The 21,244-nt window shown below is 35.6% G+C and overlaps 1 protein-coding gene and 1 pseudogene across 1 annotated transcript in view; one reads left to right on the plus strand and one right to left on the minus strand.

Annotated features, from left to right (window-relative positions):
• The window catches only part of PIGK (phosphatidylinositol glycan anchor biosynthesis class K), a 135,134-nt gene that overhangs the window by 108,040 nt on the left and 5,850 nt on the right, over window positions 1-21,244 (minus strand). The window contains exon 3 of the mRNA XM_065888466.1: window positions 15,097-15,188. Within this exon, the coding sequence (XP_065744538.1) occupies window positions 15,097-15,188 (92 nt within the window). The remainder of the gene's footprint in view (window positions 1-15,096; window positions 15,189-21,244) is intronic.
• Window positions 1,368-1,894, plus strand: LOC136131173 (protein tyrosine phosphatase type IVA 1 pseudogene; annotated as a pseudogene).

The raw sequence follows: 21,244 nt of genomic DNA on the forward strand, positions 1-21,244 counted from the left end.
ACAATTTTTAAAGCATTATAATGGTGTTAACTGACATAAATTTGATTTAACCATTCCATATTAAACTGTACACTTACTATTTTACCCAAGTTATCACTTTGGATTTCATATTTCAAGATTATAAAAACATAAGATTAGAAGCTATGGAAAAATGGAAACAAGGTAAGATGACAGATGATGGAAACAAATATTTGTTGAGTTTACTGTGTGACAGGCATTGTGCTGCAGTCTTTTCAGATACTTAATTCTCACTAAATCACAACAATCCCATGAAGACTATTTTTGTCTCCATTCTAAAGATAAGGAAATTCAGCGAGGGCAGATCACTTGCCCAAAGCTGCATGACTAGTAAGCAGAAGAGATGAGATTTGATTTCAAAGTCCACACACTTTCCACCCATTACTACATTCTTTGGCAGAATGGAATACATTGCCTTTCACTCCACTTTCACTCCCAAATAGTGAGCAGAGCCAAAAGAAAATGTGTAATCATTTCTATACTCGCATCAACAAATATTAAGGTGACATCACCTTCCTCATAAAAATCTCATTTCAGTATTTCCATTGTTCATGACTCAATGAAATTTATCCTTTAAACTTCATTACAAATACTTTTAAAACTTTAAATATGAAAATCATTTAATTTTAGAGCTACAGATTTTAAGTCTGTTTTCACCTTTAAAAAAACTGAAAAATATTCCCAAAGTCTTCTTTTAATAATGATAAAATCAGACAAAGAATGCTTGGGGAATGGAACATTCTGATTTCAACTATTTTTCAAAACCCAATACCTGCCTGCTGCCTGTCAACACCTGCACTGTCTCCACCCAGCAACAGACCACCACGGAGCCCCACCCTGCAGCTGCAACCGCAGCTGCCTGTGTCGCTGCCACTTTGGTACCCACTGCATGATTAGGCCACAGTTTTCAATGAGTAAACAAAATCCTTTCTGTCATCACACATTTACGGAGTTTCTGAAGGTCAGTGAAGATTACTGCCAAGCACAGCATGACCTTTATGAGGACATGAGAGCTGTAGAAATTCATTACCACCTCCACCAAGAAGCCGCATAAGAGCAGTTACTTGGACACAAAAGTGTTGAACTGAAATCCACAGAGCATTTTCCAGTTCTGACCTAGACAGGGTGAGCCTCAAAACACTTCCTCTCTGTTGCTCAGTATTACAGGATTGAAGATTGAAGACTTTCTTCTTCTTAGGAGGTTCATCTCATTCCCCATTATTCCCAGCTTCATACTCAAAGCACTGAGAATTTCAAGTGGAATAAGCTGAAGTTTCTTTACATCATTTCTGTATTCAATTTGTTTAATTCTTTCATAGCCCTAATGAGTATTTTTTGACTAAATTAACATGTCTTGCATGAACTGCCCAACTCCCACTGAAGGCACATACAAAAACATTTTTCTTATTATACACAATCCAACCAAAGAGACCTTGAACAAAGTTATTGAGAAACTTAAGAAATATGGATTACCACAATAGTAAGAGTATGTGAAGCAATGTACGATGACACTGCGCTTATGGAAAAAGAAGGCATCCATGTTCTTGACTGGCCTTTTCATGAAGGTGCACCACCATCCAACCTTATTGTTGATGGCTAGTTACGTCTTGTGAAATCAAGTTTTATGAAGAACCTGGTTACTATACTGCTGTTCACCGTGTTGCAAGCCTTGGAACAGCTCCACTGCTTGTTGCCCTAGCATTAATAGAAGGCAGAATGAAACAGGAAGATGCAGTACAGGTCAGAAAACAAAAGCAGCATGGAGATTTTAACATCAAGCAACTTTTGTACTTAGAGAAGTATCATTCTCAATGTGCCGCAAAGACTTCAATGGTCAATAAAACTGAGGTGTCTGATGCTGTTGTCTTGGAAGTAGAACTTCAAACAGGACCTAATTTGTTGCACATATTAGCCAAGAAGTTGGCTCAGTGAACAAGTCTAATGAAGCTTTTACAAGAGTATTGAAAAGCAATTTTACCAGTTTACCTGCTTGACAGAACTTCTATGTTTAGGGTTACGATCAACGTATTTGGACACTTAGCAAAAGATTCTTGCTGTTCAGCATTTCAAATTTGTTTATCATTTGCTCCAATTCCTGAACTCATGCAGTACTGAGTTATAAGTCTTTAAACCTATTCCCATGCCAGAATCTTTTCAATGCATAAGAAATTTAGGAAGATTAGGTACCAAGATATCCAGTGTAACACTTGCATGTTTTTTATTATCATATAGAACTAAAACCCTAGGAACTAAGAATACTCTAGATCTTATGTGGTTTACTGCTTCAGTCATTTCTTACATTGAAAGCAGGGCCTATATAGTTATTTCCTTGCTCACTTTACATTTACATTTGCCCACATTCATACCAGTATACATCAGGTTTGCATAACCATTGATTTTTGTTAAATTTTTTACCAAGTCATATGGTGTTATTTAATATCTTTCTATAAATATCATTTGTGCTGTTATGGAAAATCTGCATTTTGAAAAGCTACATTGTATATAGAAGTATATCTTTAACATCTCCAAGCAAAAAAGCTTTACAATTATTTTAATGTTTGTACTTTTGTGTGCCACTTAACAGGAAGAGCCTAAAAAGGAACAGGAGAGGGCTATTAAATATTTCTAGTAAGATACTGCCTTTACCTTGTATAGAATATGTAGAATATGCTCTTTGATTTAGTAAATATTTTTTAGAGATAAAGATGTTTTGTTATTGTAGCTAATTCTTAGTCATAAAATATTTGAAATTCTTGTTATTTTTCCATACCTACTGGAAGTTGTTTACCAGCTATTATTTTTGTTTGAAATGTGCTTTTATTTCTTCTCTTCCCAACCTCCCTTTTAAAAAAAAGAAGTGGGGACGTCCCTGGTGGCGCAGTGGTTAAGAGTCCGCCTGCCAATGCAGGGGACAAGGGTTCAATCCCTGGTCTGGGAAGATCCCACATGCCACGGAGCAACTAAGCCCATGTGCCACAAATACTGAGCCTGCGCTCTGGAGCCCGCAAGCCACAACTACTGAGCCTGTGCTCTGCAACAAGAGAAGCCACCACAATGAGAAGCCCAAGCACTGCAACGAAGAGTAGTCCCTGCTTGCCCCAACTAAATAACTCCTGTGCACAGCAGTGAAGACCCAACGCAGCCAAAAATAAATAAATAAATAATTTTTTTTTTAAAGTGGGTTTCTGCTAGTGAACTGAGCAGACATCTAATTTTTCTATGCCTTTTGAACTGTGTAACTCAATACTTGGATACTTGATAGTTTATTATGAAACTGATCAAATGGTGATGTATATTAATGTTAGTTTGACCACATACTTATATTCTCTTGTAATATGTAGTTATAGTTCTGTGAGACAAATAATTTGTCAGGGTTCACCAGTTTGCAAAAACCTAGTGCGAGAGCTAAACATCTAAATAAATAATGAAATGGAAAAAAAAAAGACAATATCTAAACTACTTTCTTGTATAAGTATAATCAATCTACTAAATAAAAATCTTTATCAGTATATCAAAGCTAACATTTGAATATCTATTATTAAATATAACACAATAGATAAAGTACAGAATATTAAGTTAGCTTTTACTTGTCCAGAATAAATCTGAAAATATATTTGTAGAACAAACTCCCTAATATGATTTTATTTGATTGGCCTTTGCTTCCAGTATGGTAGAAAAAAACTGACAGTTTAGGTAAATTAAGTTCTGATTAATATAGGTTTTACTTTCTGAAATAACATATCTGAATTTCATGATTTGAAGCCTTGAAGATGGATATAATTAAATATAAGTTAATGGGTAGGTATAAGGATTTAATGTCAGGGTACCTTTTACTGAATTGAGTAATCTCCCACTCATGCTCAGGTCAAATTCTTAGAAATCATTAATATAAAACTCTGTGAAATATCTTTTCTACAAAGAAATCAAATTATGTTCACAAATGTTAATTTCACTTATCCTTTTAACATCCCTGAGTAGGATATAACATGACAGAGAATTACAACATTGTTTGTATCAATTCTCCACTAGAAGTTCTCAGAAATTTCTTAGAAATACTTATTATTATTACCACTTTCCATGTTGAAATGTCAAGTTGAGTCTGACTTATTTTGAGGTCACTCCCACTGTCACCAGCCAAGCACTTAGGTTTTTCATGGAAGTTATAGTTCACTCCTCTACCCTTTTCTCTTCCTTGTATCCCCACATCAGTTGAAATTACAAAAATTGGCAAGTGTATTCTAAACACCATATGCTCTCAATACATATTTTGTTGGCTGGAAAAGGGAAGGAGGAAGAAGGAAAGGAGAAAAGGAAGAAGAAAGGAAAAGAAGTAAATTAAATTAGTGTGTGTCCCACCCCCACCAACTGTCTTTCTTCCTTCGTATTTCTCAGACCAACCTAGCACCTACCCAAAGTTATATGACATCAAACGTATCAGGCTCCTTTTATTGGTTCCCCAATACAGTTGTTCCTGAGTATCTGCAGGGGGTTGGTTCCAGAAATCCCTATGAACATCCACCGATGTTCTAGTTCTTTATATAAAATGACTTGGTATTTGCGTGTTAACCTACACAGCAATATCCTCCCTGTGCTTTAAATCATCTCTAGATTATTTACAATAATATCTCATTGTGGTTTTCTTTGCATTTCCCTGATGCTTAGTGACGTTAAGCACCTTTTCATGTACTTTTTGGCCAGCCGTATGTCTTCTTTGGAAAATGTCTATTCAGATCCTCTGCTCATTTTTGATTGGATTGTTTGGTTTTTTGCTATTGAGTTTACGAGTTCTTTATATATTTTGATCACTAACCCCTTATCAGACATATGATTTGCAAATATTTTCTCCTATTCAGTAGACTGCCTTTTCATTTTGTGGATGGTTTCCTTTTGTACAGAAGCTTTTTAGTATGATGTAGTCCCACTTGTTGATTTTTGCTTTTGTTGCCTTTGGTTTTGACGTCAAATCCAAAAAATCATCACCAAGACCAACATCAAACAGCTTACTGCCAGTGTTTTCCTCTAGGAGTTTTATGGTTTCAGGTCTTATGTTCAAGTCTTTAATCCATTTTAAGTTTATTTTTATATATGGTGTGAGAAAATGTTCTAATTTCAATCTTTTACATGTAGCTGTTTAGTTTTCCCAACACCATTTATTGAAGAGACTGTCCTTTCCCCATTGTATATTTTTAGCTCCTCTGTCGTAAACTAACTGATCATATATGTGTGGCTTTATTTCTGGGCTCTCTATTCTGTTCCATTGATCTATGCATCTGTTTTTATGCAATACTATACTGCTTTGATTATTATGGCTTTTTAATATAGTTTGAAATCAGGGCATGTGATGCCCCCAGCTTTTTTCTTCTTTCTCAAGACTGCTTTGGCTATTTGGGGTCTTTTGTGGTTTTATACAAACTTTAGGGTTGTTTTTTCTATTTCTGTGAAAAATGCCATTGGAATTTTGATATGGATTACACTCGGTAGTACAGACACTTGGGTAGTACACACTGCTTTAGGTAGTACAGACATTTTAACAGTATTAATTCTTACACAGACTATCTTTCCACTTATTTGTGTATTCTTCAGTTTCTTTCATTAATGTCTTATATAGTTTTCAGCATACAGGTCTTTTACCTCCTTGGTTAAATTTATTCCTAGGTATTTTATTGTTCTTGATGGAACTGTTTTCTTAATTTCTCTTTCTGATAGTTCGTTATTAGTAGAGGCATAAGAGATTTTCATATATTGATTTTGTATCCTGCAATTTTACTGATTTTGTTTATTAGTTCTAACAATTTTTTGGTGGAGTCTCTTCAGCGTTTCCTATACATAATAGTATGTCATCAGCAAATAGAGACCGTTTAAGAGCTTGAACTCTTAAACACTATGCTAAATGCCTCCAATCTAAATTGTGATTTATTTACAACACAATCCTTGGAAGCCACTGAATCTTAAATTGGTTTATAATTGATTTTAAAATAATCATTCAGCAAGACTATTTAACAAGGCCATCACAAATACTTAGGAAATCAAGTTATTGCACATTCTGACATAAAAACTTGACGTAAGACGCCAACAGGTGCACTCTATTGGAGGGCCAATGTGAAAATAAAAATAATTTTCTGAGTTATTTTCAAACTAAAATAGATGTACAGCTCTAGAGAAAGCTTACCATAGGAGAAAGTTCTGAAGACAAGCTACTGTAATTTTGGTAAGGTTATTAGATTACTATTTACAATAGTAAATCCAGTATACTGAGTTATCCTGCAAACATCAACGTCCTAAGATGTATCAACAGTTATACTTATTTTTAATTAATTGCTTTCATTTATCCTTTTTCTTCAATATTTCACTTATTTCTACTGATGAATTGGGCAACACAATATAATATAATCATTATACAAGGATTCTAGCATTAGGTCTGCCACCACACAGTTGTTGACCTTAAACGTCACTTTACCTCTCAGGAACACATTTTTCTCATGTGTAAAATAAAGGATTTCCCCGGACTACTAATTTTGAGGTCTTTAAAGACAACTTTTATCCCCAAATTTTCAAATATGAAAAACTTTTGAAGAATAAAAAAAAAATTTATGGTACAAAGATTTTAAAGGAAGAAAACTGTCATTTAGATTTTATGGCTACCAAAAGAGAATTTACAATCAAATTATTAAAATTAATAAGAGTTCAGTGAGTTCAGTATTGCTAGAACAATACACAAAAACCAACTGCATGTGCATCAGAAGTAAGAAAATGTATTTTTAAAAGGTACCACTTACAGTATCAACCAAAACAATAGGACAACTAAAAATTCTACCAAAAACTAAAAATTATAAAGCTTGGACTTCCCTGGTGGTGCAGTGGTTAAGAATCCACCTGCCAAAGCTGGGGACACGGGTTCGAGCCCTGGTCTGGGAAGATCCCACATGCCGCAGAGCAACTAAGCCCGTGTGCCACAATTACTGAGCCTGTGCTCTAGAGCCCGCAAGCCACAACTACTGGGCCTGCATGCCACAACTACTGAAGCCTGCGTGCCTACAGCCCGTGCTCCGTGACAAGAGAAGCCACCCCAATGAGAAGCCCACACACCGCAACAAAGAGTAGCCCCTGCTCGCCGCAACTAGAGAAAGCCTGCACGCAGCAATGAAAACCCAACACGGCCAAAAATAAATAAATAAATAAATAAATTTATTATTTTTTTAAAAGCCAATATGTTTTAAAAAAACAAAAACAAAATTACAAAGCTTAGTTGAAAGATGTTAAACACATAATTAAATGTACATATACCTTATTCATAAATTGAATGATAAAATACCATAAAGAAGCCCATTCTCTCTAAATTAATCTAAAACTCACTGCAATGCAAATGAGAATCCCAAAAGGATTTTAAGAACTTGACAAGCTGACTGTAAACTTAATATGGAAGAACAAGACCCCAAGACAATTCAAAAGAAGACCAAAGTCAAGGAAATCAAATTCCCAGATATGAAGATAGTGTCAGGAATGAAGACGTTGTGGTATTGATGAAAAATAAGCATCTCTCACTTCTTCAACAGCCCAAAACCCTTCTATCTATTTACAAATCAATAAAGAAATTTCCCCTTTGCTCCATAAAACCCTTAATGGTCTCCTTAGTCTTCAATATGGATCTTATTATCTAAACATAAAAGAATGATAGCAGTGGCCAAAATGCTCCTTTTAGCATTGTCACTATTCTCCTCCTCAGAGCACATTTCAGCTTCTTAACTATTCTAAACGTTTACCTATTCAAGATATTATGCACTTCACCAAGAATATCACATGGAGTGGCAGACAGATCAGCTGCCAACGTGAGAATAAAATGACAGACTGCTCAGAATATGTAAGTATCTATACTCAAACACTATTATTTGTAGTTTTACAAAGTATATGAGAAAAAAAAACTGTTAGGAAATGACAGAAGACAAGAAGCCGAACACTCAAAGACATGAGTTAATATTATCTTGACAATAACTATGATAATATATCACAAATTATTTACAAAGCATATTTATTACTGTTCTAGTTCTTTTGTTCACAAAAAAGCAGGTGAAATCATAAAATAAAAATAGTAATAAAGTTTTAACTATATATTTAATTATTGAGAAAATTTTATAAACTAACTGTAATGGTTTAAAAAATATCACTCAGTAACCTCCATGTACAGGGTACTCTGCAAAGTTCTACATAGTGACACAAAGGAAAGAAAGCTATATGGGTAGGAAAGGACAGCACAGAGGATATACTAAGTGTTCTAAGTGGGATGAATGGTTAAAAAAAAAATAGAAATAGGAGTGAATATTATGTAGTAAACATCATAACAAATCAACAAATGAACATAGTAAGTTGTAATTAACAAAGCAGTAAAGACTGAACACTGGTTGAAATTTTTGGATTGTTTTAGAGAAACAACAGTCACTGCAGGTTCTTAATCGTGGGAGTTAAAAGATAAAAGCAGTGTCTGAGAAAGATAATTCTGACAGCTGAGTGTAGGATGGGCTGGAGGGGGAAAGAGACTAGAGACAGGGAATAAACAGCTACAAAGCTGCTGAAGTACAGAAGCATGAAATCATGAAGACTTAGAAAATAGTAAAAACTATGGAAAAAATAGGAAAATGGGGAGGTGCTCCTTATATTATTCAATTAATATGAATGATTTTCACAAGCACCACATTCAACATGTAGATATACACTTTTTAATTAAATAAGGTATTAAATGATCAGTGTGCATAATTTTACCAACCTCTATAGGACTGTCATAAGAATAACATGAGATCATGTTATTAAAAGAATTCTCTAATTGTAAATATTACATAAATATTACCTGTTGTAATTTCTTAGGGAGGAGATAGCTGTGAAATAATTGAAATGCTCCAGCCATAAAGTCCAAACACCTGAATTCAAATTCTGGTTCTATTATTTAACAGTGCCTTTAATGTACCTTAAGCAAGTCATTTAACCATTCTGAGTAACCATTTTTAATATGTAAAAAGGGGGGGAGGGGATTCTCTCATAAAAGTTCAAGGAATAAATAATTCTTTATAAAATCCCTAACACAGTATCTGAATTATGGTGGACAGTGGATAGTGAATGTGTGTTGCAGGGGGGATGGAGGAGGAGGCCAAAAGTAGGGGTCCATTTTGGCTGACCTTATCAGAAAGTCACAAGCATCTCCAATGAACTGTAATAACCATGCCCTTCTCCATATTGTTTTAATGAGAAATTATACAAGAAAATTCCTGAAGTATCTTATTAATGTTCCACCGTACACAATATCTTCTTATGTATAAGATCAAATCCACAGCAGAATAAAAAATAACTGTCAAAAAGCGAGAGGGTGGCATGGACATATATACGCTACCAAATGTGGGATGGATGGCTGGTGGGAGGCGGTCGCATGGCACAGGGAGATCAGCTCAGTGCTTTGTGACCGCCTGGAGGGGTGGGATGGGGAGGGTAGGAGGGGGGAAGACGCAGGAGGGAAGAGATATGGGAACATATGTGTGTGTATGGCTGATTCACTTTGTTGTAGGGCAGAAGCTAGCACACCATTGTGCAGCAATTATACTCCAATAAAGATGTAAAAAATAAATAAAAACTGTCAAAAGCTATACTACCAATCTGATTTTTAAAACAACAATAACAGGCAGTTAGTGATTTTTTTTTAATTTACAACATTACCAGAATTCACATTTCTAATTCTAATATTTATTACTTGAGAAAGAAGTCAAAAAGAATAAGAGACCAAAAACTCAAAAGTACATTCTGAGGGAACTTAAACAGTAGGAAGATAGGGAATAACCTGTCTTCGGCAAGACTCTATAGACTTCTCATAGAAAGAAATGAATCTCAATTTCCCTGGTGAGATCACCCCACCCATGGATCCCAAAAGTAGGAGTCAGGGAATAGTTTATAAAATCTACTACAGGGCACTTTTAGCTCAGTGCAGCTTAAGAATAAAGATCTAGGGCTTCCCTGGTGGTGCAGTGGTTGAGAGTCCGCCTGCCGATGAACGGGACATGGGTTCGTGCCCCAGTCCGGGAAGATCCCACATGCCGCGGAGCGGCGTGAGCCATGTCCGCTGAGCCTGCGCGTCCGGAGCCTGTGCTCCGCAACGGGAGAGGCCACAACAGTGAGAGGCCCGTGTACCGCAAAAAAAAAAAAAAAAAAAAAAAAAAAAAAGAATAAAGATCTAAAGAGACTATAAATAAGCAATATTCATATATATTTCCTTTCTAATCTAGACCAATTAGGTTCCACTTAACTAGGGATCTTTAGCATACTATTCATTCATTCATTCATTCAACTCTGCACAATATATTACAGAATGTACTGGGAGGAATATAAATATAGTATCAGATCCTACCTTGAAGAAATAAGATCAATACATACAAAAAAGTGCCATGGGGCTTCCCTGGTGGCGCAGTGGTTGAGAGTCTGCCTGCCGATGCAGGGGACACGGGTTCGTGCCCCGGTCTGGGAAGATCCCACATGCCGCGGAGCGGCTAGGCCCGTGAGCCATGGCCGCTGAGCCTGCACGTCCGGAGCCTGTGCTCCGCAACGGGAGAGGTCACAACAGTGAGAGGCCCGCGTACCGCAGACAAAAACAAAAAAAAAACAAAAAAGTGCCATGATAGAAGTACAAATAAAATATTTATGCAAGAAGGACTGAGAAAGCGTTAGGGAATGTATGAAGTGAATTTGGGCATAGGAAAACTAGAAAGGAGGGTGGAAGGAAAAAACTGTAGACGGAAGGACCAGTGTAAGGCAATGACAGAGGCCAAAACAGAGACTTATAAGAAGGTATTGGCTAGAGCATAAGGAATTGAAATTAAATGATCAGAATATTAGATATGGACAGACTGCAAAAGCCTTGAATTCCAGCATAAGGGATTTGAACTTTATTTTGCATACCTTAAGAGTTTATGAGTAAAGGGAGATGAATAAAGGTTTAAATTAAGAATATTAATCTCACATAATGATTAAAATACAGAGTAAGGGGAAAAATAGTGTCAGAAAAGCTACTGGACCATCAATGAGTCGCTTTGCTGTACAGCAGAAATTAACACAACATTGTAAATCAACTCTACTTCAATAAAAAAAATTTAAAAAAAAAAGAAAAGCTACTGGATTTAACTATAGAAATAGTTTATCAGATAGGGATAGTTACAAAAACTCATATCCACCCAACTCGTAGCAGAGCTAAATCATATTTTAAGAAAAATTATATACACATTTAACTCCATAAACTTAATTCTTATGCATTGAGCCAAAAAAAATAAAAGGAAAGACAGACTTCATCCACCCTATTACTCAATGCATTTATTCCCCAAAGTAAACATAAGATGAGATGGGAGCTACAATTCTACATTCCCTCAGTCTCAATTCCCATGTGCCTCTCACAGCATGAGCATCACAATTCTAGTGTTAAAGATATGGCTATTTTTCATAAAACATGTCCCTTAATCCTAAGTGAACCACTTCATCAAATGTTCCACCAAAGAAAAAGAAAATAGTAATTTGCTCTAGCACTGCTCTAAAACTGCTATGTTAGACTTGATGAAAGATAATACTATATTGTGCTTTATGTGCTATTTAAGAAACTTCACAAGAAAAATTTTAGCTAAATTTTTGCTTCACATACTGACTTTAGAACCTAAGCCCTGCTTAATGCCTTTTCGCTTCCTCATCTTAAGCATTTAAAGCGTACTGGAGGTAGCAAAACAGGGATTTAGTCCAAAACAAGTATTTGAGGACATAAAATTTCCTGAAAATAGTGAAATGTTTCAGGAAGCTAAAACCAGGCAAAGAAAAACAAAATCTCTGAGGGTGGGTAAGGTTACAGAAAGCATGGGCACAAAGTGCAAGACACCTGAACTCCATGGAACCTACGTATGAAAAGGATAATAGATAAGGAGGAGGGTAATTATGAGCCACTTATGAGCACGTCTTTTTATTTTCCCCCATAACCATTAAGATCCCCTCTCTGAATCAATATTTTGATACAGTATTATAAAATTCTGGCAACTTATGTATTAAAAAGTCTTTTATAACATTAACATTTGCTAAAAACTAGACTAACACACTTTAGAAGACAGAAATGTTTTTGAAGTACAGACTTGTGTTTGTTTTGCCTAACTGGTTAAAGTATTTCCAAGTCACAAGTTTATTTATCCAATACCTACTGAGCACTACTATGTGCCAAGTACTGTGCTAGATGCTAGAAGTACAAAGTGAAATAAAATATAATTCTTGTTCCCTTCAAGGAGTTTATAATCTAATGAGGGAGACATACTATAATTAGTATAACCATGTTATAATCAAAGTACAGACAAAGGATACCATAAAAGCAAACAGGGAGGTCAAGAATACTTTTTTGAAGTACTAAAGTGAATTTGGAAAGTCAGGTAAAAGTTACAGCTGTGCTTCCTAACTTGACTGTGCACCAGAACCACATATAGAGTTGATGTCTAGGACTCACTTCAGATTTAGTGAATTAGAATCTCCAGGGGTGAAGCCGAGAAATCAGTATTTTTAACACGTACCTTGAGTGATTCAGAATCACGGCCAGGTTTTACTGGCAGTGAGCTAGAAATATAGACCACCATTCCAGGCAAAGAGAATAGCTCAGTATGGTTGGAGTAGGTGAAATACAGACAGAAAATCAAAATGAAATCAGAACAAGAGTACTGACACAATTAATGTGACATTTCAAACAGGATCTAAGGAATTGATGTGAACTTCCACAATAAAAGGCAATCATCTGTGTCATGTGTTTTGGTAAATGATTTCTGACATGAACTAGTTTCTTATTGAAGTATATGGAAAAACTAAATGCAAATACTTTGCATTGCAAGACAAAGTAAAATGCTCCTTTTAAAAAGCAAATAAGGTAAAACAAAACAAAACAGAGTTCTACTCATAATTTTTATTCAATGCAGTGACCACTCATTTTTCTCAAGATACACAGCCTGAGAAGCTGTGATATACGTCAGAAGCTAGGATAATACTGTTTTAACTTGAAAATGTTCCATAATGTATAAAATAAATTCAAACTGTATTTTGAAATTCAAGCTTTAAAACTGAAAACCACTCAATGATTTTAAGTTTCCCAACTGTTATTTCATAATAGTTTATTACTTTCTGATTAAAATTTACTTACAATTATATTTTTATACTTAATTCCAGGTAGGGGTAAAGTGAGATAAGTCACCAAGAAGAGGAGTATTCACGATAATAGACTAAAAGCCAAATAGAATCTATTCTATTGATCGCTTTTTATTAAGTAGTAAATGTTTTAAATCATCAACTGTTTCAATCCCCAATTCATTCTCCAACAAAGACTTCATAACCAGAGATGTAGACAGGATAGCATTTGAAACAGGAATAAGCTTTTAAAGAATATTCTTCAGAAACCTAAGGACAAACTTACTAATTATTATATATAAAATATATCCTACAGTTATATTCTATTTCTAAAAAGTCCTTCTAAATCTTACTTAAATCATTTAAACATATCCTCATGACTTATAGACAGGACAAAGACTCATTTACCAAAGTGAAACCTACTGCCAAACCATGCATAGTAATTCCCTGAAGGAGCACATTGGGTATAGAAGCAATAGCAGTTAAAAATCAACAGACTAACCACATACACCTATTCGAGAACTAATTAACAAATAACAGTAATCAGCTAATTACAAGAATAGTTCTTAAATTTGATATAACAAATCATCCTTTCTCAGACTTACTTTAATGTACTTTTTAAAAATGGTATTACCAAGATGCCTTAACTTCCAGATGAAATACAGGAATTAAATTACAGCTCCAAGGCTATAGTTGTCAGCTTCTTAGGCTAAAATGATCTATTGACATAGACTGTAAGATAACTTTGTTTCCTGAGTCATGCCCTGCTTCCTTTCTTCTCCTGCAGCACTTTATACATATCTCTAGTCACTTTACTGTAAGTACCTAAATCCTGCAAAGAAGGTAGTACCACTACCATGTAATAGCTAAGGAAATAGGCTTAGTATCACGAAATGATTAACCAAAATCACCACTAAACCCAGACCTGTTTAACTGCAAAGCTCTTTCCACACTACCTCACAGGTAGAGAGGAACACAGGACTAAGTAAATCAAACCTAAGTAACTGAACTGACTGCAATTTCTTCTATAACTGCTTTGGAAGTAGCAAAAAACATCTATCATATCTGACAAATCAAATGTAGAGGACAGGTATTTAGGGGTGGAGGTGTGGGAGTTCTGCTTAGTACTTGAGCTCCCTCATATAATTAGGGAATATACCACTTTATGAGTCTTCACAGAAGGTAGAGCCCCCCCTCCTTATAGAGAAGCTAACAATGCCACATAGTCATTCTTCTTGTCACCCCTGCAGCATGGACATGGGCACTTAATCTATATTCTGCCAACATGACATTCCCACCAAGAACTCTAAATTAAGAGCTAGAGACAGTAAGAAGCTGGGACAGCAAAGGTCAGATTTTGGCAGCAGGCCACAGAAGCAACATTAAGTTTCCAAAGGCAACGGTAGCAGTAATGTGGTAGCTGAGTCTAGCCATCAGCAATTCAAGGTGCATTCCTATCACTGGACTGGTTTTATGCCATGATTTTTAGATATGTCTTTTCTGTTACGTAGTCTCTCTTGTTCCTGACTCTTTAAGGCCTCAGCCTTCCCAGCAATTTGGTAAACTAATCAATATGCTTTCATTAAATACCTTTTCTACTTGAATCGGTCAGAATTGCCTTCTGTTGCCTAAAATTAAACCCAGACTGAAGCACTGAATAATTAAATAAATGACACTGAACAATTATACTTTATCAAATCTTTTTACCTTAGTGTTGATTGTTGTTTTATATAATTTGCCATTATGCTCTTAAGTAAGAACTATTTTATACATGATAGTTATGCTCTAACAACAACAAAATAATTTCAAATTAGGTTTCTTTATGTTTTTCAAAGGCAACACAAAAAAACAAATATAATATCATCTAAAGGTGATTTTCACTGAGGATCAGAGTTAAGCTTTATTAAGAATACTTACCTGTCAGGAATACCTAGCCTCTTGACACTTCTATAAACAGAAAGAGTATTTGCAACATGTCGATAATTAAACCAGAATCGGGATGTACATACCTAAAGTAATAAAAAAAATATATTATTTTTAGGAATCAAAATAAGCTACAGAGTTACAGAATTACTTCTCTTTAAGTAGGATGTAGAGATGCTTAAAAAAGAGTATGTCATAATCAGGACTAGAAACAGCAAAGCACATAAAGAATGGTCAATAAAACCAATCTCTCTAGAAAAAGGTCTTTCATCACTAGTCAAAAAAAGATTCAGCTTAAGAGAAAACAAATACTTGGGGAATTTAATCAAATACTGAACCAACTTAGTTACTCTCAATTTATGATTCTATAATGTTCCTATTTCTAAAATATTAAATTCTTTAGAACCAAAGACAATGCCCATAATCTCTTCACAGAATAGAAAAGAATATTAACTACATTGGGTTATATAATATTCCTTTCACTCTGGATTGCTTCCTAATTTTAGTTGTGAAAAACATAAGAGAGAGACTAAAACAAAGCATAGAAAACAGGTTTATATGCACATAAGGGAATGCATTATAAAGAAGCTGTTGAACGGAACAGAAAACTAGAAACGATTTCAACAAGTTTTACACTTAAAGACAAACTGATCTTTAAAAAAGATAACAAAGATACTAGGAAAATCTAATGCCATGCCTCAAAAGTCAGCCCTCTCGAACGCTCATTCCAAAGGAGAAACCAGAGACTGGGATCAGTTGGTAATATATCTATCCACTAAGTATCCTCCTACCTCCTACCACACTGTTCTGCTGATAGTAAGTGTAATGACAGTTTTGAGAATACCACAAATGTTCTTGCCCCTGTAAATAGGACGGAACCACAAGATTTTTTTATTAAACTGAATTTTCAACCTGGAATCCAAAAAGGAGAAGACTAAAATTCTTGACTACATAAAAAAATATGTACCATAAAATCCTAACAGAAATGGAAAACTTGAAATAATTATAACCCAATAAGAAAAAGATGAACAGCCCAATTTTGAAAAATGGGCAAAGGATGAGAGCAAGCATTTCATAACAAAAGTATTAAAAATAGACAATAAAAGTCTTAAAGATGCTCAACTTCTGTCATAAGAAAACAGGTTTGTGATGTTTCTGTTGGGCTGAAGGCTTCCCTAAGCAGATTTCCAGCCACTGTGAGGATGGTAAATGGCTTTCAGCTCATGCTGAGTGGCTGCCTAGAGTCCTGTGCTGAGGATGATTGAGAAGCGGGTCCAGGGACTGCAATGAACTCTGAGCATTGGCTTTCACTGGTGAGCAAAGGGAACTTCTGACTGGAGTCAAGATGGCAGAGCAGGAGGACGCAGAGTTCGTGTCTCCTCACATCTAGGGCACCTACCAGGCGCTAGTGGAGGACCTCAGACACCTAAGGGGACAGGAGGAATCCCTGCATTATTGGGCCAGAGGTCAGGCCTGATCTCCTGTGGTGGGAGTGCCAAGTCCAAACCGCTGGACTACGAGAGAACCTCAGACCCCAGGGAATATTAATCGGTGTGAGCTCTCCCGGAGGTCCTCATCTTGGCACCAAGACCCAGCTCCACCCAACTGCCTGCAAACTCCAGTGCTGGATGCCTCACACCAAATGACCAGCAACAAAGGAACACAGCAGCACTCATCAAAAAAAAAAAAAAAAAAAAAAGAGATGACAAAAATATATGTTACAGATGAAGAAGCAAGGTAACCTACAAGACCAAATAAATGAAGAGGAAATAGGCAACCTACGTGAAAAAAAATTCAGGGTAATGATAGTAAAGATGATCCAAAATCTCAGAAACAGAATGATGGCACGGATTAAGAAAATACAAGAAATGTTTAACAAGGACCTAGAAGAACTAAAGAACAAACAGTAATGAACAACACAATCACTGAAATGGAAAATACACTAGAAGGGATCAATAGCAGAATAATTGAAGCAGAACAAATAAGTAAGCTGGAAGATAGAATAGTGGCAATACCTGCCAAGGAGCAGAATAAAGAAAAGAGAATGAAAAGAAATGAGGACAGTCTCAGAGACTTCTGGGACAACATTAAATGCATCAAGGGTCGAAATATAGGGGTCCAAGAAGAAGAGAAAGAGAAAGCTCTGAGAAAATATTTGAAGAGATTATAGTTGAAAACTTCCCTAACATGGGAAAGGAAATAGTTACCCAAGTTCAGGAAGCACAGTGAGTCCCAGACAGTAAAAACCCAAGGAGAAACACATCGAGACACATATTAAACTAACAAAAAATTAAATTCAAAGAAAAAATATTAAAAGCAGGCAGGGAAAAGCAACAAATAACATACAAGGGAATCCCCATAAAGTTATCAGCTGATTTTTCAGCAGAAATTCTGCAGACCAGCAGGGAGTGGCAGGACATATTTAAAGTGATGAAAGGGAAAAACCTACCATCAAGATTACTCTACCCAGCAAGGATCTCATTCAGATTCGATGGAGAAAAAAAAGCTATACAGACAAGCAAAAGCTAAGAGAATTCAGCACCACCAAACCAGCTTTACAACAAATGCTAAACGAACTTCTTTAGGCAGGAAACACGAGAGAAGAAAAAGACCCACAAACAAACCCAAAACAAGAAAATGGTAATAGTAACATACATATCGATAACTGCCTTGAATGTAAATGGATTAAATGCTCCAACCAAAAGACATGGATACAAAATGGATACAAAAACAAGACCCATATATATGTCTCTACAAGAGACCCACCTCACACCTGGGGACACACAGACTGAAAGTGAGGGGATGGAAAAAGATATTCCATGCAAATGGAAATCAAAAGAAAGCTGGAGTGGCAATACTCATATCAGATAAAACAGACTTTAAAATAAAGACTGTTACAAGAGATAAGGAAGGACAATACATAATGATCAAGGGATCAATCCAAGAAGATATAATTATAAATATTTATGCACCCAACATAGGAGCAACTCAATACATAAGGCAGATGCTAACAGCCATAAAAGGGGAAATCAATACTAACACAATAATAGTGGGGGACTTTAACACCCCACTTACACCAGTGGACAGATCATCCAGACAGAAAATAAATAAGGAAACAGAAGCTTTAAATGACGCAACAGGCCAGACAGACTTAATTGATATTTATATGACATTCCACCGAAAAGCAGCAGAATACAATTTCTTCTCAAATGCACACAGAACATTCTCCAGGATAGACTGCATCTTGGGTAACAAATGAAGCCTCAGTAAATTTAAGAAAACTGAAATAGTATCAAGCATCTTTTCTGACCACAACGCTGAGATTAGAAATTAACTGCAGGAAAAAAACTGTTAAAAACACAAACACATGGAGGCTGAACAATACGCTACTAAATAACCAAGAGATGACTGAGGAATCAAAGAGGAAATCAGAAAATACATAGAAACAAATAACTGCGAAAACACAAGGACCCAAAACCTACGGGATGCAGCAAAAGCAGTTCTAAGAGGGAAATTTATAGCAATTCAATCTCACTACAAGAAACAAGAAAAATCTCAAATAAACAATCTAACCTTATACCTAAAGCAAGTTGGGAAGAAGAACAAAGTAAATCCCAAAGGTAGTAGAAGGAAAGAAATCACAGAGAACAGACAAGAACTAAATAAAATAGAAGTGAAGAAAACAATAGCAAAGATAAATAAAACTAAAAGTTGGTTCTTTGACAAGATAAACAAAATTGATAAACCTTTAGCCAGACTCATCAAGAAAAAAAGGAAGATTCAAATCAATAAAATTGGAAATGGAAAAGAAGAAATTACAACTGACACTGCAAAAATACAAAGGATCGTGAGAGATTACTACAAGCAACTATATGCCAATAAAATGGACAAGCTGGAAGAAATGACAAATCCTTAGAAAAGCACAATTGCCAGAGACTGAACCAGAAAGAAATAGAAAATATAAATAGACCAATCACAAGTAATGAAATTGAAAATGTAATTAAAAATCTTCCAACAAACAAAAGTCCAGAACCAGATGACTTCACAGGTGAATTCTATCAAACATTTAAAGAGCTGACACCTATCCTTCTCAAACTCTTCCAAAAAATTGCAGAGGGAGGAACACTGCCAAACAAGTTCTATGAGGTCACCATCACCCTGATACCAAAACCAGACAAAGACATCACAAAGAAAGAAAATTACACACCAATATCACTGATGAACATAGATGCAAAAACCTCAACAAAATACTAGCAAACAGAATCCAACAACATATTAAAAGGATCATACACCATAATCAACTGGGATTTATCCCAGGGATGCAAGGATTCTTCAATATAGGTAAATCAACCAATGTGATACACCATATTAACAAATTAAAGAATAAAACCAAATGATCATCTCAATAGATGCAGAAAAATCTTTTGAAAAAATTCAACATCCATTTATGATAAAAACTCTCCAGAAAGTGGGCACAGAGGGAACCTACCTCAACATAATAAAGGCCATATATGACAAACCCACAGCAAACATCATTCTCAATGGTGAAAAACTGAAAGCATCTGCTCTAAGATCAGGAAAAAGACAAGGATGTCCACTCTCACCACCATTATTCAACATAGTTTTGGAAGTCCTAGGCATGGCAGTCAGAGAAGAAAAAGAAATAAAAGGAATATAAATTGGAAAAGAAGAAGGAAAACTGTCACTGTTTGCAGATGACATGATACTATACATAGAAAATCACAAAGATGCCACCAGAAAACCACTAGAGCTAATCAGTGAATTTGGTAAAGTTGCAGGATGCAAAATTAATGCACAGAGATATCTTGCATTCCTATACACTAACAGTGAAAGATCAGAAAGAGAAATTATGGAAACTATCCCATTTACCATCACAACAAAAAGAATAAAATACCTAGGCATAAACCTACCTAAGGAGGCAAAAGCCCTGTACTCAGAAAAATATAAAACACTGATGAAAGAAACCAAAGATGACAAAAACAGATGAAGAGATATACCATGTTCTTGGATTGGAATAATCAATATTGTGAAAATGACTATACTACCCAAAGCAATCTACAGATTCAGTGCAATCCCTATCAAATTACCAATGGCATTTTTCACAGAATTACAACAAAAAATTTTACAATTTGTATGGAAACACAAAAGACCCCAAATTAAAAAAAAAAAAAAAAAAGACCCCAAATAGCCAAAGCAATCTTGAGAACGAAAAATGGAGCTGGAGGAATCAAGCTCCCTGACTTCAGACTATACTACAAATCTACAGTAATCAAGATAGTACGGTACTGGCACAAAAACAGAAAGATAGATCAATGGTACAGGATAGAAAACCCAGAGATAAACCCATGCACCTATGGTCACCTAATCTATGACAAAGGAGGCAAGAATATACAATGGAGAAAAGACAGTCTCTTCATAAGTGGTGCTGGGAAAACTGGACAGCTACATGTAAAAGAATGAAATTAGAACACTACCTAATACCATACACAAAAATAAACTCAAAATGGATTAAAGGCCAAAATGTAAGGCTAGACACTATAAAACTCTTAGAGGAAAACATAGGCAGAACACTCTATGACATAAATCACAGCAAGATCCTTTTTGACCCACCTCCTAGAGAAATGGAAATAAAAACAAACAAATGGGACCTAATGAAACTTCAAAGCTTTTGCACAGCAAAGGAAACCACAAACAAGACAAAAAGACAACACTCAGAATGGGAGAAAATATTTGCAATCAAAGCAACTGACAAAGGAGTAATCTCGAAAATTTACAAACAACTCATGCAGCTCAATATCAAAAAAACAAACAACCCAATATAAAAATGGGCAGAAGACCTAAATAGACATTTCTCCAAAGAAGACATACAGGTGGGCAAGAAGCACATGAAAAGATGCTCAACATCACTAATTATTAGAGAAATGCAAATCAAAACTACAATGAGGTATCACCTCACACCAGTCAGAATGGCCATCATCAAAACATCTACAAACAATAAATGCTGGAGAGGGTGTGGAGAACGGGAACCCTCTTGCACTGTTGGTGGGAATGTAAATTGATACAGCCACTATGGAGAACAGTATGGTGGTTCCTTAAAAAACTAAAAATAGAACTACCATAT

Source organism: Phocoena phocoena, chromosome 1 (genome assembly GCF_963924675.1).
Source record: "Phocoena phocoena chromosome 1, mPhoPho1.1, whole genome shotgun sequence".
Taxonomy (NCBI): Eukaryota; Metazoa; Chordata; class Mammalia; order Artiodactyla; family Phocoenidae; genus Phocoena; species Phocoena phocoena.